This window comes from Plecotus auritus (genome assembly GCF_963455305.1).
Source record: "Plecotus auritus genome assembly, chromosome: 6".
Lineage (NCBI taxonomy): Eukaryota > Metazoa > Chordata > Mammalia > Chiroptera > Vespertilionidae > Plecotus > Plecotus auritus.
Genome location: NC_137773.1, coordinates 155,123,707 through 155,140,710, shown reverse-complemented (window position 1 = coordinate 155,140,710; position 17,004 = coordinate 155,123,707). Strand labels below are relative to the sequence as shown.

At 41.9% G+C, this 17,004-nt stretch overlaps 1 protein-coding gene and 1 pseudogene across 2 annotated transcripts; both read left to right on the top strand.

Moving 5' to 3' along the window:
• Positions 1-4,260: 4,260 nt before the first annotated feature.
• LOC308251863 (Krueppel-like factor 17) lies at positions 4,261-5,322 on the top strand (the record flags this gene model as incomplete). Its single annotated transcript, XM_080675527.1, has 1 exon — positions 4,261-5,322. One exon carries the CDS (start codon positions 4,261-4,263, stop codon positions 5,320-5,322), a length of 1,062 nt encoding a protein of 353 aa, XP_080531653.1.
• A 10,790-nt stretch (positions 5,323-16,112) lies between these two features.
• LOC308251862 (large ribosomal subunit protein uL22-like) lies at positions 16,113-16,833 on the top strand (annotated as a pseudogene). Its single transcript has 2 exons — positions 16,113-16,204; positions 16,311-16,833. The product of its transcript is annotated as a large ribosomal subunit protein uL22-like (transcript).
• Positions 16,834-17,004: the final 171 nt, after the last annotated feature.

The window sequence follows — 17,004 nt, the reverse complement described above, 5'->3', positions numbered from 1 at the left end:
TCCGGTCCAGTTTAAGAACCCATTGTGGCCCTCGAGTCAAAAAGTTTGCCCACCCCTAGTAGGCCCACAATGAGCACTGTTCAAATGGATGGTACATTTGCCTAGTTTATACTAGCCCCTTGTGGGTCCAGGGAAGTACCATATTATCTACCACAGTCTATTCTTTAATGATTGTGTGTGTACTCATATTGCCTCCCCCAACAAATCATTAGGTCTTTGAAGGTAAGTAATGTACTTATTTAGATCATGTTGGTGGAGTGTTGAGGACTTAGCAGATGTCATATCTAACCTGGACTCAGCTCAGAACATGGTGGGACCTCACAATTAGCTGGCTCAGAAAAGAGCATTAAGACAGGAACTAGTAGAAACCACACTACAAGGAAGGCAGATCATTCACTCATTCATTCAATATTCTTCTATATCCTAATAGCTATGCTAAGTGATGCAGAGAGAACTGAATAAAACATAGCTACTGAGTTTTATTTCTTTCTAAATTCTTGGTGCCTCATGATCATACACATGGTACATGCACAAACACACACACACACACACACACACACACACACACACACTTTTTGCTTTTCTTCTCAGTATCATTAAGTTTGCCTAAGAAGAGTAGTGAATCATTGCGTATTTAGAAAAACCCAAGAGATAAAATGAAAAGCAATGAAAACTAATAATAGAATTCAATTTAGTGGTAGATTATTGGATATATGTAGAAAAGTCCATTAATTTCCTATATGTAAACAATAATCAAGTCAAAATTATTCCCATTTGCAATACCACTGAAAAGTATAAAATAGCTAATAATAAACCTAACAAGAAATATGTAAAAAGAAAACTCTTAACTTGGGGGGGCATATGAAACAAGCAGTATAATTTCAGAGGAATACAATGTTGTTGTTTTTTATCAGAAAATTCATTACATAAGGTATCAATTGGCCCCCAAATGATTTTGAAATATGTAATATGTAATACCAATTAAAAGCTTCAAAAATTTTTTGGAATGAGGCAAAATTATGTTCTTGTGAAAGGATAAATGAAGATGAATCCAAAAATTTGAAAAGAATAATTGTGTTAGTTGTCTATTGCTGCATAAAAATTATCCCCAAATTAAGAAGCATAAAAGAACAAACTTGTTACTATTTCAGTTTCTTTGAATCAGGAATCCAAGCTTGATTTAGCTGGGTGCCTCTGGCTCAAGTTTTCTCACAAGGCTAAAGTCAAGGTATCAGCTGGGGCTCTGATATCATCTAAATGTTCAACTGGAATAGGATCCACTTCCACACTTGCATATGTGGTCCTTGATAGGATTCAGCTCCTCTGAGTTGTTGAACTGAGGGCCTCGGTTCCTCACTGGGTGTTCTCAGAACTGAGACCTCCCTCAGTTCTTGGCCACATGATCCTGACCATAGGGCAGCTCACGATAAAGCAGCTGGCTTCAAAGCAAGTGAGAAAACAAGAAAGCTTATCCAACACAGAAGCCACAGTCTTCTTGTAACCTCACATCAGAAGTGACATACCATTACTTTTACTACATTTTATTCACTAGAGTCATTAAATGCAACTAGTACTTACGGGAAGGATATGCATGCCCAAGGACATGAACCTGAGGAGGCAGGGTTCATAGGAGGCCATCTCAGATGCTGCTTATCCCCATAATTAAGGAGAATTTATGCTGCCAGCATTAGAACATACCATGAAGCTATAATAATTAAAAGAGCATGTAACTGATGGCAGAATAGACATTATTCAATAGAGAGAATAGAAACCCTAAAACAAATGTAAATATATATAAGCATTTAGTACATTAAAATGGTGATCTTTAAATCAATGAGAAAAGGATAGATGATTAATTAAGTTGTGCTGGGAAAATTTGTTATCCATTTTGAAAAAATATATATATTGACTCTTTAACTCACTTAATTATCAAAATAAGTTCCATGTATTCAAATTAGTTAAATATATACACACTAGAGGCCCGGTGCATGAATCTGTGCACCTTGAAAGGAACTGTGGGCTGCGAGGCTGCAGTGGGCACAGGTGCAGGTCTCAGCCCATCCTCCATGCCCCTGCCCAACCCTTCCCACCACACCCCCGGTCCTCTGTCTGCCGGCAGCCCCGCTCCCACCGCTGCTGCTCCCACATGCTGACGGCACTGGTCCCGCTCTTACCAGCGGACTGGGCAAAGCGATTGGGGCCGGTGCCAGCAGCGGGTGCAAGTGGGGCCAGCGCTGTCAGCGGGTGCGAGGGGCAGCTGCTGCCCCAATCACCCCTCAGGAGCAGGGGGAGGTGGAGAAGCCCTCAGGGGTGATCAGGGCTGGCAGCCGGCAGCCGCTGCTCGCACTTGCTGACAGCGCCAAGCGACTTGCTGACAGGACCAAAGCCGGGCGCCGGCAGTGGGTGTGAGCGGTGGCTCCAGTGCCAGCTGTGGTGTGAGTTGGGACAGTGCCGGCAGTGGGTGCGAGCGGCGGCTGCCAGCCCCAATCCCCCCTCAGAAGAAGGGGGAGGTGGAGAAGTCCTGAGGGAAAATTGGGGCCGGCAGCCATGCTCGCACCCGCTGACAGCGCCATGCAACTGGGGCTGGTGCTGGGTGCCGGCAGTGGGTGTGAGCAGCGGCTCTGGCACTGGCAGTGGGTGCGAGTGGGGCCAGCGCCAGCACAGGTGCAAGTGTCGGGAGAGACCGCAGCACACAGGTGCAAAGAATTTTCAGTAACCACCCAAGGCTCACCCAGATGACAGCGACCGGAGCCATACCTTGATCTGGCGCCCCTGCTCACCAGTTTCACCATCCCACCATGGCCAATGCCTGCCATGTTCTGTTCTCTGCCACCTGCTGCCGACGCCCACCATATTCCGTGCGTGTCCCCTAATGGTCAGCGCCCATCATAGCGACCATTGTTTGGTTGTTCGGTTGTTCCACCGTTCGGTCTATTTGCATATTAGCCTTTTATTATATAGGATTACATTTGAGGAGGGAAATAAATGAATCTTTAATTTTATCAGTGGCATTTTATCTTAAGCTGAGTTGGGATACACAGATATTTGTTATATAATAGCAAAACTTAGCTCACCACACATCAGTCATGGTTATAAGTACTAAACATATGTTCATTTACATAAACTTCACAAAACTATCTTATAAAGAGAGTCCTATTATTTTCTCCATTTTAAAATAAGCAAACTAAGGCACAAAATCACACAGCTTGAAGATTCATGCCCACTGTATTAGTCATCTATCGCTACATATCAAATTACTCTCAAACCTAGCAGTCTTACAAGCATTTATTATCTCTTACAGATTCTGAGAATCAGAAATCCTGGAGCAGTTCAGCTGGGGCTCTCTGCCTCAGGGTCTGTCATGATAATGCAGGCAATGTATCACCTGGGGCTACAGTCATCTGAAGGCTGGGTCTGGACAATCCCCTTAAATCTTACTCATGTAGCTGATGACCTAAAGTCTCCATTGGCTTCCTCTTTGACTGCTGGTAAAGGCCTCAGTTCCTCATCTCAGGGACCTTTTCCTAGAGTTGATCTAATGTACTCAGGGCATGGTAGTTAATTCCCCCCAGAGAGGGGAAGAGAGGGAGATGAGGGAGATAGAGATAGAGATAGGGATAGAGATAGAGAGAGAGAGAGAGAGAGAGGAAGATGGAGACTGAGACAGAGACGGAGATGGAGATAGAGAAGTCCCAGTGTCTTTAATGACCTACTGTAGAAAGGCATAATCCATCATGTCTATAATATGTACTTATTAGAATTGAGTCACTAAATTCAGCCCATACTCAAGGGGAGGGAATTAGGCTCCACCTTTTGAAGGCAGGGGTGTCCAAGAATTTGTGGACTTATTTTAAAACTGGATCCAGGAAATCAGACTCAGAAGTCTGTGCTCTTAACCAGTACATATACCGCCTCTCTTAAATTATTCTTCATACCAATTTTTATGTGTGGAATATTTCATAATAATTTAAAGGTTAAATATAAAAATTAAAACCATTAAATGAATTATAGGCAAGTATTTTAAAAATTTTTAGGATGGGTTAATGATTTCTAAGCATGACACCCACAGTAGAAGCCCACCTAAAAAAAAAGACTGAAAGGTAGACGCGACACGCGACCTGCGATGCCGAGGCAGCGCGGCTCAGCTCGGCTCGGACGTGGTCTGGACTCGCACACAGCTCCGCGGTGCACGGATCCCGGGCTGAGATGGAGCGTGCGAACCAGTGGCCGCCGGCTCCGCACCAGGATACTGAGAAGTCGATGTCGGTGTCACCATCACCCGAAAGCAGTGGAGGGCACACCTCTTGGAACCATGACTCATCAGGCATTCAACACCTCCTTCAGAGTCCACAGCTGGAGAGGATGCCCTTGGTTTCTGCTCAGGAGCCCAGGCAGAATGCAGATGAAATGGGGCCACAGTTCAATGTGTTGCTGCCTGAGCATAGTGTGAACTATTGCCCCCAAGTGACTCTCCCTCCTTCCCAAATGGTTTACTGTCAGAGAATGTCTCCCTCTCAACAAGGAATGATGATTTTCAATGGGTCCCAGATGATGTCCTTTGGAGAGCCCAATATTCCAGGGATGGCCATGACCTTCAGTGTAAATCTGAGCATGCCCCCCAATGGACCACCAGTCACAATGTCCCACATTAGGACACCAACAATGCATTATTCTGGCCACCCCACAGTACCTTCTAATAGGGACTCTTTAACACCTACAATGTTATTGCCTGCCACTGTGCCTTCTGCTGGGGGCCAGGCTGGGCTTCCCTCTTTGGCTCACATGTTGCCCCCTAGAGATCCCCACAACTGTGGAATGCCCCCAGATGGCTCCCCATCATTAATGACTTTAGAATCCCAGGACTCTTTTGTTAGCCAGCCAGCCTCCCAGGAAGACCCCTTCCTACCCGAGCAGCCTATACCTACGCCACAAAGAGCAGAGCAGAATTGCAGGGCCCCGGAAAGGGCTTACAGGGGCAGATCCCCGATTGCAAGGCCTTACTGCTGCCCGTATGAGAACTGTGGGAAAGCTTACACCAAGCGCTCCCACCTCCTGAGTCACCAACGCAAACACACAGGTGAGAGGCCCTATAAATGTCAGTGGGAAGGTTGTACATGGTCTTTCTTCCATTCTGATGAGCTTGGACGACATATGCGGATACACACCAGATACCGGCCACACAGATGTGATCAGTGCGGCCGAGAGTTCATGAGATCTGACCATCTCAGGCAACACCAAAGGACTCATCTGCGGGCGCCAGGATCCCCCAGTCCACAGGCCAGTGATGAAGAGAGAGCTGGTCCTCCTGCTCCTGATCTTTAGGTCAACCTCCTCTTCCCTTCATTCTGGCTTCTCCACACAGATCCTGCTTGCCTCTGACCAGCTAGTCTCTTTAGTAGGTATATGCTTATTTGCAGAGCAAGAAACATTACGAGGCAGTGTTGAATGAAGCCCATCGGAGCTGGACCCATCAGGGACTCTTCAAAAACTGTCTTGGATGCCCTTACCTCTTTGGGGCCACCTACTGTTGCTGAGTTTAGCTACATGGAAAGATGAAGCAAAGTAGAGATGGGGAGCTGTATTACAAAGCTCTTTATGTCACTCCTCAACTTGAAACTCTTCAGTGAATCTCCTTTGCCTGCTATAAAAAATCCAAGATTCTTATCTTGGTTTTCCAGAGCCAGGCTATGTTCAAATCCTGAATATGCCGCTTACTAGCCATGAGACCTTGGCAAAGGTCTTCTAGTAAGTGAAAAAAATACTATTGGACTGTTTGAGACGCATCTTATGTTTTGACTCAGATTCTGTCCAGAACTCGCCACCCACATGCCCAGAGTTTATCTCCTCCCACCACTTCCAGACTTGGATGGAATGCCCCACCACAGGGCATGGGATCTGGCATTTCAGGTAGCCACTGGCAACACAGAAGCCTGAGTGAGTTAATCCTCTTGGGTAACATTTGACTAATGAGAGTTGGGAGAGACCAAGGCAGATAAATTCCCTCTTCTTTCCTCCTTGCCCTGAATTGCTGCAAGACACTTTCTCTGAACAGCACAGCCAGTGGGGAGATGTCCCAAGCAGCCAGTGAGCACACCTGCTGTGCTTCAAGGCTTGTGAAGCGGGACCCACCTGCTATCGCCTTGCATTGCCTCCCATCCTCCCCCGCCTTGCTTTTCTCCCTCTCAGTGCCTTGGGTTTACACCATCCAAATAAAATATTAGTACTTTATTCTTGTTTTAGGCTATTTTCTAGGTGACCTGGGGGTAGAGGACATTAGATTGGGGCAGAGAAGAACAAACCTACTGTGACTTTGCCTCCTCCTTACAGAGCTCAGGTACTAGATACCTTTTATTGAAAGGCCTGGTCTGCTCCTCCCCCTGGGTTGAGTGTATAATGGCTGTCCTGACAACCAGGTAGTTCAAACATCATTTCTGGACTTCTCGCCAGCCATTTTTCTGACCAGCAAACTAACTGAGAGGAATTTACAAAGGTCTCAAGTGGCAGATCCAACCAGGATCTGTCTACTCCAGAGGTACACCTCTTAACTATGATGCCTTCTACCGATGTTGCCTGTGCTTAGTCTGATGCCAAGCACTGCTTGGTGATGCCACAGTGAGATGGATCAAGACTGGTTCCTTTGTTCCAGGAACCATTTGGTCTAGGGGCTGAGAGGTCCACCTGGGTGCAGTGACCATGATGAGGAGGAGCACCTAAAGGGGAAGGTCAGAAAGGCATATGTGCCCTGACAAGGGATTGGTGAACCTACAACCTTGGGTATGTGCCCTGACTGGGAATCAAACTGGCAGCTTTTCAATGCACAGGACCATGCTCAGCCAACTGAGCAACACTGGCCAGGCTCAGCAAATATTTCTGAGTCTGCAATTCAGAGCTGTGGGGATTCATGGCAGATGACATGGAAACAGCGTGTCAGGGAAGAAGACTTCTCGAGGAGGTGCCGGAGTCAGACCTGAAGAGCTCCTGGGGCTTAGCCAGACTTGCCATATCCTGGATGTCTGCCCTGGTCATGTTTAGTGCTGGACACTAAGAACTGAGAACATGATGGTGCCTGCTGTAGGGCAGAGAGATAACGGACAACAATTCTGAAAGTGCTGCCGAGGCGAAGAGCTGAATCTCTGCGGGCTCAGCTTATTCTGGGCAGCTGGGGAAGTCCCAGAGCCTTAGCTATGCCTGCCCTCTGCCCCCACCCTAACTCTGTTCTGCATGGCCACCTTGGTGTGTTCTGACAGCCCCAGTGTACCTGGGCCAGGCCTCCAGGTGTCCTCCACCCAAATTCCAAGTGGATATATTATTTTTAAAAGGGACAAGAGGGTGCTCATTTGTGACCCAATTACTGACCGCAGAACTTGGGTTTCCATTAACTTTTATTCCCACCTGGGCATTGGGTCCTTTACATGGTGGGGGGTGATTGGAAGAGGAGACATCAATCTGTCCTTTGACCAGTGATTACCCTATCTATGTCAGGTTGTGCTAAGCCTTTCCCAGTATTATCTTGTTCAACACAAGGGTGGGAAGGATGAGCAGATTTTGAATCCTGCCATTTCCTGGCTGTGCCGTCTTGGGTAATTATCTCTGTTGTTTTTGATAGCAAGTGGGCAAGATTGGAGTCAAACTAAAATGATAATCACATTTAAAAAATGGTTTCTTTGGGGGGACGAGGGCAAGTGCCGGGGGGTGGGGGAAGCCGGGGAGGCCAGGGGGGGTCGGGGGTGGGGTGGGGAAAGAGACTTATGTACTACTATTGTAATACCTTAAACAATATTACACAATGTATTATTTTTGTAGGGCAAAAATAAATAAATAAATAAATAACCCCCCCCCCAAAAAAAAAGACTGAAAGGTATAACTCCATTAGAAGTAAAAATGTCTAAATATCAAAATCACCATCAGCAAAGTTAAAAGGCAAATGGAAAACGTGGTAAAAATAATGGCCACATATATGACAGATGAAGAGTTCCTCTCCTCAATCAAAGGAGTGTAAAATCACTAAGAAAAAAAAAATACATTAATAGAATAAGACATTGACATAAATAGACAACTAAAAAGAAGAAATAGAATGTGCCAATAAACATAAGAAAAAATATTCAACTTATTCAATGTAAGAATAGCTATTAAAAAAGAAATCTGGCCCTAACCTGTTTGGCTCAGTGGATAGTGTCTGCCTGTGGACTGAAGGGTCCCAGGTTCGATTCTGGTCAAGGGCATGTACCTTGGTTGCGGGCACATCCCCAGTAGAGGGTGTGCAGAAGGCAGCTCATCGATGTTTCTCTCTCATTGATGTTTCTAACTCTCTATTCCTCTCCCTTCCTCTCTGTAAAAAATCAATAAAATATATTTTTTAAAAAATGAAATCTGTACTTTAACATTAGGAAAGATTGAAAAAATTATAGTATTTTTAAGATTTGGAGGGAAAGGGAATTTTATATGTTCACAGGTGTATAATTGGTAGAAATTCTCCAAGAAAAATTTCAATATTTATCAAAAATCTTAAGGAGTGGTATGCCTTTGACATAACAACTATACTTCTACATTTCATCTTAAGAACTAATTGGACAAAAATGTATGTATAGAGATGCTCATCACAGCACTTTATATTATACTAAAAAAATCGGAAACAACTTAAATGTCCAAAAACTGAAGCTTTTGTTTCATAAATCATGGTACAGTGGTGAATGATGGAATACAATGCCATTTTAGAAGTATGTTTACAGACATGGAGGAAATTCATGAAGTTAAATGAATGACATTTAAAGTCACATAAAAGTGATATAATTTTTGATAGAAACATGTTAAGCTGTATTTCATAGAGCATATGTTACTAGTGTTAAAATGTTATACGTAGCAAAATGTTAGTAGTGTTAGCTTTAGATGAAGCAAGTTGGGGTGATTTTTATTTTCATCTGTTTATTCCTGTTTTAAAAATTCTACCTGTGAAATAGGTCCAAATCATAAATTTGAAGTTATTTCTTCAATGACCCCTCAGTCTTTTTCCTTTGTCCCTCACTAAGTGACTAAAAGATAGAAGAGGCTGGAACCTGTTATCATCATTTAGTAGTCATTAACTCCCTCACCCCTAGCACAGCCTTTGTAATTTGCATAATAAAGAAATGAGTCTGAATTTCCCTGCCCAGGGATCTGCAACCACTTTAATAAGCCTACTAGAGTTCTGCTTTTAGGCAAGAACTTTAAGCAGCATATTCCAAATGATATGTTTACACTTAGAGCAAGTGATCAAAAATGTACATGATCACTTGCTCTAAGTGTTACACACCTAAACACCTCACAGTAGCTTTGTCAATGTAGTCTACCACTTCTCAAAACTGCATCACTGTCATTTACCTCTGTCATTTTAGAGATGGTTGAAAGTTTAACTTTGAATAGGAATAATTCTTACACTGCACACACAGGTCTATAATTAACAGTTAATCACTCATATTGAAAGGTAACCAGGGCCAAATAGACAATCCACTTATTACTCCTATGCTCGAATGGATTAATGTTTTTAATTAAATTAGCCAAACTCTGGCAAACTTTCTATCAGGAAAAACAAAGTCCAAGAAAACAGGTAACTGCTTTTTGATCTAAAAAGAGAAACTCATATTGAGGTCAACATTTTTAGAAGCCAAAAACTACCTAAATTGCATAATAATAATAAAGCATTTTAAAAAGCAATGACAAGCATAAAGTCACCACTTACTTTTTTTAAACAATAGAGTACTCCTGCATTTTAAAAGCAAGAATGAATTTGCAGTACAATGGGTAACTTCTAAGAGGTAGAAATTCTAAGTTTGAATTGTTAAGAAAGAATAAGTGGTTTTCCTCTTTCTTAACTAATAAAATCTCACAAACTCCTTTATTCCTATTAGGCCACACATGCCAAATCAAACCAATATAAACTTACAAAGTTTTAAAAATTACTTGATTACTTCATTTGGGAAGATTTTTATGGGTAACTTGCCACTATTTTTCTGAATGATTATTGATTATCTTTGGAAAAGAAATATTGGCTGATGGTACTTGTCCATTTAGAACATGAAGAAAAGGTTTTGGAGCTATCAATTCCCACTGAGAACCAACTCCTTTGATAGTATTAAATAAATAATAAGAATAAAGTTATAACATCCAATCTCTGATTCAGCACCTGGCTTAATGAGGTAATGTTAAGTGCTTTGAAATCCTCAGAGAGTAAAAAGAACATAACATCATTCTATTATTAGAGATTAATATTTCAACTTTTCTTTTTTTTTAATATTTTCACATTGATCTCTTTTGCAATGCTTACCTATATTTGATGAAACAAAATAATGTAGATAAGATAGAAATAACCAAAAAGTCTAAGGAACTAAGAAATATTTGGGTGGTCCTTTCTATCAATGATGTTTAATGAAGTAAAGTTTATTGAATTTAGAATGGCATTAAACTAATACTTAAAAGAGGCATCTGTTACATAGTAGAAACAAGCTAAGAATTAGATTAGGGTTCTTTGATTCCAGTTCTTTTTTCACTATCTATGGGACTGCTGGCTGATCATCAACCTAAAAAGTGGTGACTAATAAGACCATCTCCAGCTACAATATTCTTTGAGCACATTAAGTCCAAGTTGAGAAAGACCTGTACCTGAAAGTGATACCGAATTTTTGGACTAGAACTCGGATTCTTTGTCTGCCAGAGTTGAAGAATGAATCCACGGACAGAGGGTAGTATAGCAAAGGTGGAGATTTATTGAAGAACAAGTACAGACTCCCACCTGGGGAGAGGGAAAGAGTCCCACAGAATGAAATCCCACATAGGGAGGGGGAAAGGATCCCACTGAGTTCCTTTTCCCTATGGCTTATAAAGGCTTCAGATCCTGGTGCCTTGATATCCCCTCTGATTGGTCACTATTCCCTTAGACTGGTTACTATAGTGACTCCTGAGGCCCTCCTCCCTCTTTGTCCTCCTACTCCTTCTGGGCTTTCCTCCTCCTTCTTTATTTTGTAAATATAGACCTTTCTTGGCTGCTTCCAGTTCCCTTATCTTATGGAAATGTAACTGCACCTGGCTTCCTTGTGTTATGGAAATGTACCTTCTCCCAGTCTGTAGCCCTGTGTTTTTCCATGGACCCCAATTCTAAAAATTCCCTAAGCCTGCATATATTCCCCTAAAGTTCCTGTTTCAAAAGTGTCTAGTTAGGGTGGTTTGTGCTTCAATATGGGGTTGCTTCCTTAGGAATCCTAACATAAGAATCCACAGTCTATGAGAACTCCAAGGTCATACATTGACATAACCAAGTTGCTTCCCAAGGAAATCAAAAGGATCACCTTTAGCTCTAGCTGGTTTGACTTAGTGGCTAGAGCATCAGCCTGCAGACTGAAGGGTCCTGGGTTAGATTCCAGTCAAGGGCACATACCCCCAGTAAGGGGTGTGCAGGAAGGAGGCAGCTGATGGATGATTCTCATCATTGATGTTTCTATCTTTCCTCTCTAAAATCAATAAAAATATGTATTTTTAAAAAACACAAGAATGATCACCTTCAATTATCAGTTCACCGTGACTAATGACATAATTTGTTCAAATTACTTTTAGAATCAAACCAGCAATTTGGTCCAGAGCTTACCCATCCTGAGTCAAAGATGTACTAAGTTCCCTAGGTTTTAAGATATGTGAGAAATCAAAATAAACAAAAGATTTTCCGTCATTATTTAGCCTAATCCTCCCTTTTCAATATCATTAAAAATTCATGTCACAAAACTAAGTTGAAGAATTTAAAACATTCTGTTACGATTTCACTCTTGGAAGGTCCCACTCCCTTGAGATGAAAACACTGAGGACCCTTTCCTTGAGATTTTGGTACTGAGAAGGCTAAAAGGACTAATTCCAATGTAACCCTGATATTCGGGGCTAGTGACCTGAATCCAAGCCAGCAAGCTCAGTGTACATTCCTGATAACCTATAATTAAGTCCCTCTCTCCTTCCCAGATACTAACTGGTCTTGCAGAACCTGTTACTGTGAACAGTGCACTGCCCCGGAGGGAGGGTTATTAACACTAGCTACAGGCCAGACCATCAGATATGGCCTGGAGATCCCCCAACACCTGGGGGCCTTCTTGCAAAACCCGAGAAAAGGACCGGAAGCATAATCCATGTTTGTGGGACAAAGATCACAGGGAGGGAGATATCAAGGAAAGCCCCATGCGTGTTCCTTCACTCAGATTTGGAAGGCTGTTCCCTGAGTTCACTGGCGTATTAAACAGTGTCCCTCCTTTTTTTCTCAGAAGCGTCCTTGGTTTTCTTTGGTCTTCTGCAACAGTACTAGACAAAGCTTTGCCTCCCCTGAGAGTGAAAGAATGCACTCTCAGAGCAGGCGCAGGAATAGTTAAAATAAAGCAGGCACAGCTCTGTTCCCAGAGAAGAGCATGCTGACCTCCACCTCAGCGCTTATCAGTAAACGTCCTAGCTTCTGGTTTCTGTTAAAATTTCTGTTCTCACAAAGTTTTCTGTTGAGATAAAACATACCATTCCCGTGAGAATAAGTCAACATTCTATCTTGCCCCCCACCTGCGTGTGATTTTTTGCCTTTAAAAGCCTGTAACCAACCCTGGTTCAGGGCTCCAGTCAGCAGTCTCTTATTAGAGTTGTTGCCTGTGAGTCCCTGCGCCGCGCTTGAATAAAGAAACCTCTTGCTTTTGCATCGAGACTCGAGTTCGGCGTTTGATTTGGGGTCGTCGCTCTGCCAAAGGACCCACCGGGGGTCTTCACGGCCCTACAAGAGGTAAGTACACTTTCTCCTTTCTGGTGGCTGAGTTGTAATTTATCATGCCTCCCTCTTACCCAGCCTGACAAGAAGCTTAGACTTAGGGTTGATACTCAGTCACAGCAACCACGTGAACAATTACAGTTAGCATATTTTTCTTGTCCTTTTTTCTATACCCTGCTTTTTAAAAAAATTTTATAACTTTCTTTTTAAGTCATTTTTTATGTCATTGGCAACCTTTTTTCAAAAGCGATAAAGAATAAGTACAACTGTAAAATGAGCCTAAAATATAAACATTAGTTTATTTCCAAAGAACAACATCCTTTACCTCTATACCAGTGGTTCTCAACCTTTCTAATGCCGCGACCCTTTAATACAGTTCCTCATGTTGTGGTGACCCCCAACCATAAAATTATTTTCGTTGCTACTTCATAACTGTAATTTTGCTACTGTTAATGAATCGTAATGTAAATATCTGTGTTTTCCGATGGTCTTAGTGAAGTATGGTAGCAATCAACTCAGGTAGAAACTGCTGTTTGGCTTCCATACTTATTTGTTTGCTAAAACAATAGAAAGTTATTTTGATTTTCTGAACTTATGTATGCTATCCCAATAGTCCATTGATGATGGTTTGAATATCCCATTGATTGTGATCTCACTGGTCATCGAAGCACATTCTTCTGGGAACCAGGACAGCTCAATTATCCTAAATTGTCTCAGTAGCTACAGATAACGAGTTTCAGTTGACTCAGTGGTCCCAGAATCAGAACAGACCCTAAATTGCCTCAGTAGCTACAGATAATGCATTCCGGTTGACTCAGTGGTACCAGAATCTGGACAGCACAATTATTCTAAATTGCCCCGGTGGTCCCAGATAATGTGTTTCTGTTGATTCAGTGATTCATAGATACTTTAGATAACTAACTTGCTCAATTTCGCTTCTGTAACTGCTTTGCACGAAACAGGTTCCTCATTTCAGACCCAAAGATGTAATTTATACCTTTGTGATGTTCTGCCAATATAAGCCAGATGTGGCAAGCTGTTCCAGGCTGCGAGGTTTGGAATGCTGAATGGCTCCCTCATATGCCGCCGGCTTTTAATAAATGACTCCATAATTCTACTTCTTGAGGCGTCCTTTGTAAGATGAGGGTACACTACAACATTAGGCGCTACAGCAGCCTAAAACCATCGGAAAACACAGATATTTACATTACGATTCATAACAGTAGCAAAATTACAGTTATGAAGTAGCAACGAAAATAATTTTATGGTTGGGGGTCACCACAACATGAGGAACTGTATTAAAGGGTCGTGGCATTAAAAAGGTTGATATTAAAATTAAAAGTTAATTTATTTGGAAGTGAACAGCATGATATCAGCAAAATTTAGACAAGTAATTTGTTTATTAGATGTTTCATCAACTGTCTCAATCCATTTTGCTTTATTAAGCTCTTGAGGAAAATTGAGACTTCTTTAAACACTTAGAGTGCTCAATTAAATTAAATATTTTGTAAAAATACTTAAAACTAATTTTTTGGTAAAAGCCTACCTTCAAAGTGAAAACAAAACTTTTTAGAACCAGAGGCTCTGTATTATCTAGGGGAGTATTAGCTGCTCTAATAAATCCAAAGTGTGTAAAGACTCAAACACATCTGAAGTTTATTTTTCCTGGTTAGCAGGAAAAATATATAGGTTGTGCTTCAGGTGACCTGGGTTCCTTCCATCTTTGCAAGCTTCGCCACCCCCTAGGGTATCCAGCTGGCAGAAAGGAAAGAGAGCATAAAGCATTGGATTGAAAATAACATATTACTCCCATCCTTATTCCATTGGTGAAGACCAGTCAGGTGGCCACATCTAGAAGTAAAACAAGGAATGGGGGCAGGGCATTAGGACTAGGAAATGTAGTTCATGGCTGAATAGCCAACTTTCCAGTAATAACTCCATACAATGGGAAGGGGGCTTGCCCTGCCTGTTACAGGTTCATGCCTTTCCATCCTTTGTGTCAAAACTCTCCATCCTCTATGCAATGGCAAACACTCAAACACAAAGGAGTAATTTGGCACCATAACTTATTTCATGTCAGACTGGGGTGCCGGCGGAGAAGAACTGTGGCAGAAGGCAGCTGAATAGAACCAGGAAATCACACCAAAGACTGAAGAGGTAAGTAGACACCAGTCCTGAGGTCATAAATGGACATCTTCCTTCTGTGTTGTTGAGTTCATGGAAACCAAATAAACGAGATAGTCCAGGACAGACTCAGTCTCATTTTCTTGTCTTCAGTGAAGGTTCTTTGTTTAACGTGTTACAAAATATAATACATCTAAAAGACTTTTCTTAGTAAAAAAATTACAAGTCAGAAAATTTACTTTGTCAAGCCAAATGTCCTGATGTTTATTCAGGAAATACGGTTATTACCTGGGTTATGGGTTTAGCTCAGCCATTAAATAGTTGTGTGACTTTAGACAACCTACTTCACCTCTGTGGCTCTCAGAATTCTTTGTTTAATATATATATATATGGATTATACATATATATATATATATATATATATATTATATATATGGATTATATGGATTATATATAATATATATATATATATATATATATAGTCTCAAGGGATTCAGCCAGATGGTAGCTAATATTCAACTAAGATCCAAGTTGAAAAACTCTGCAATCTGAGTTTTTAAAACTCTGCAATATAAAGCCAATCCAACTTGAACATATTTTTAACTTAATATATTCTGGCATCAACAGTAAATCAAGTTATTGTAATAAATGCATCCATTGACTGGATTTTGAACAAGAAATGGTTTGTTAAATCCAAATATTGCCTACAGTGGGGGCTATTCTCTCCATATACAGACAACACTTAACAAAATGCCTAATCTGATGTTGGAGAATAGAGTCTTGATAAGTCTTTACCTCTTTATAACCATGAATGACATTGCCTTTAATTGAATGACATGAAGCTTCATGCACAACTTCTCCACCTAGTTATCTGAAAAGAAAGCACACTAAAGTTAATTAATCAAAATGTGTTATAAACATAAATACCACTCTTCACCCATAGGTGCTTCCTGGGCCAGTCAGAATGTCCTTCAGTAATAGCTCAGTGCCTGGTTTAGTGAACTAATCATAATCTAGTTACTCATTGGGGTAACTCTGCCTTCCTTAAGCAGTGCCCCAGGCCAGGGAGCTGCTGCCAGGAAGCGAGCCATTTCCACCCACTGTCCTCCCTGCACCACTTAGAGAGTCCAGGGCTGGGGAACTGTCCTGTCACCTCTCCCATGTCCGAGTTCAGTATCCATCATGCCTCCCCAGCAAGTATCCTCACGCAGCCTAACTCAACATCTAACTCTCAATGAAAGAACGAAGTAGCACTATCTTTGGCTTTGGCTTTATTTGCTTTGCAAACCTCATTAAAGAAACTGTGGTGCACAGTTTCAGAAACTGGTAGGCATAAAAGAGGAAGCGGTCAGTTCTATCTCGGTGGAGTGTCAGGGGGAAGGTTTAGAAAAGGCTTCATAAATAAGATTGGCACTTGAGCTCTTCCCGTAAGCGGCCTGAGGTGGCCTCTGAAAATAGTTTGCTATTCATTTGACCCAGAAAGCCCCACAAAATCATGCAAATCAAGAGGTTCAAAACTTGGTATTCACTTTAAGAACACTCATGAAACTGCCATTAAGGGTATGCATATCCAAAAAGCCACCAAGAAACAGTGTGTGCCATTCCGCCGTTACAATGGTGGAGGTGGTAGGTGTCCTTCAGGCCAAACAGTGGGGCTGGACACAAGGTCGGTGGCCCAGAAAAGAGTGCTGACAATTTGCTGCACATTCTTAAAAATGCAGAGAGTAATGATGAACTTCCGGGTTTAGATGTAGATTCTCTGGTCATTGAACACTTCAGGTGAACAAACTTCCCAAGATGTAGCTCAGAACTTACCCATTCATGAGCTGTCCCTGCCACACGGAGGTGACCCTATTGAAAAAGAGCAGATTCTTCCCAAACCAGAAGAGGAGGCTGCACAGAAGGAAAAAGTATCCTAGAAGAAACTAAAACAAAAACTTACAGCCCGGGAATAAATTTGGCATGAAATATATGCTAATGAAAGTTAAAGGGAAAAAAAAAAAAGATGACACTTGAGAAGCTCTTTGAAGACAGGAGGGACAATGAGATTGACAAGGAGGGATACTCTTTCTAAAATGCATAGACTAGAGAAATAAACCCAAACTAGGTCATGGAGGACCTAGTAC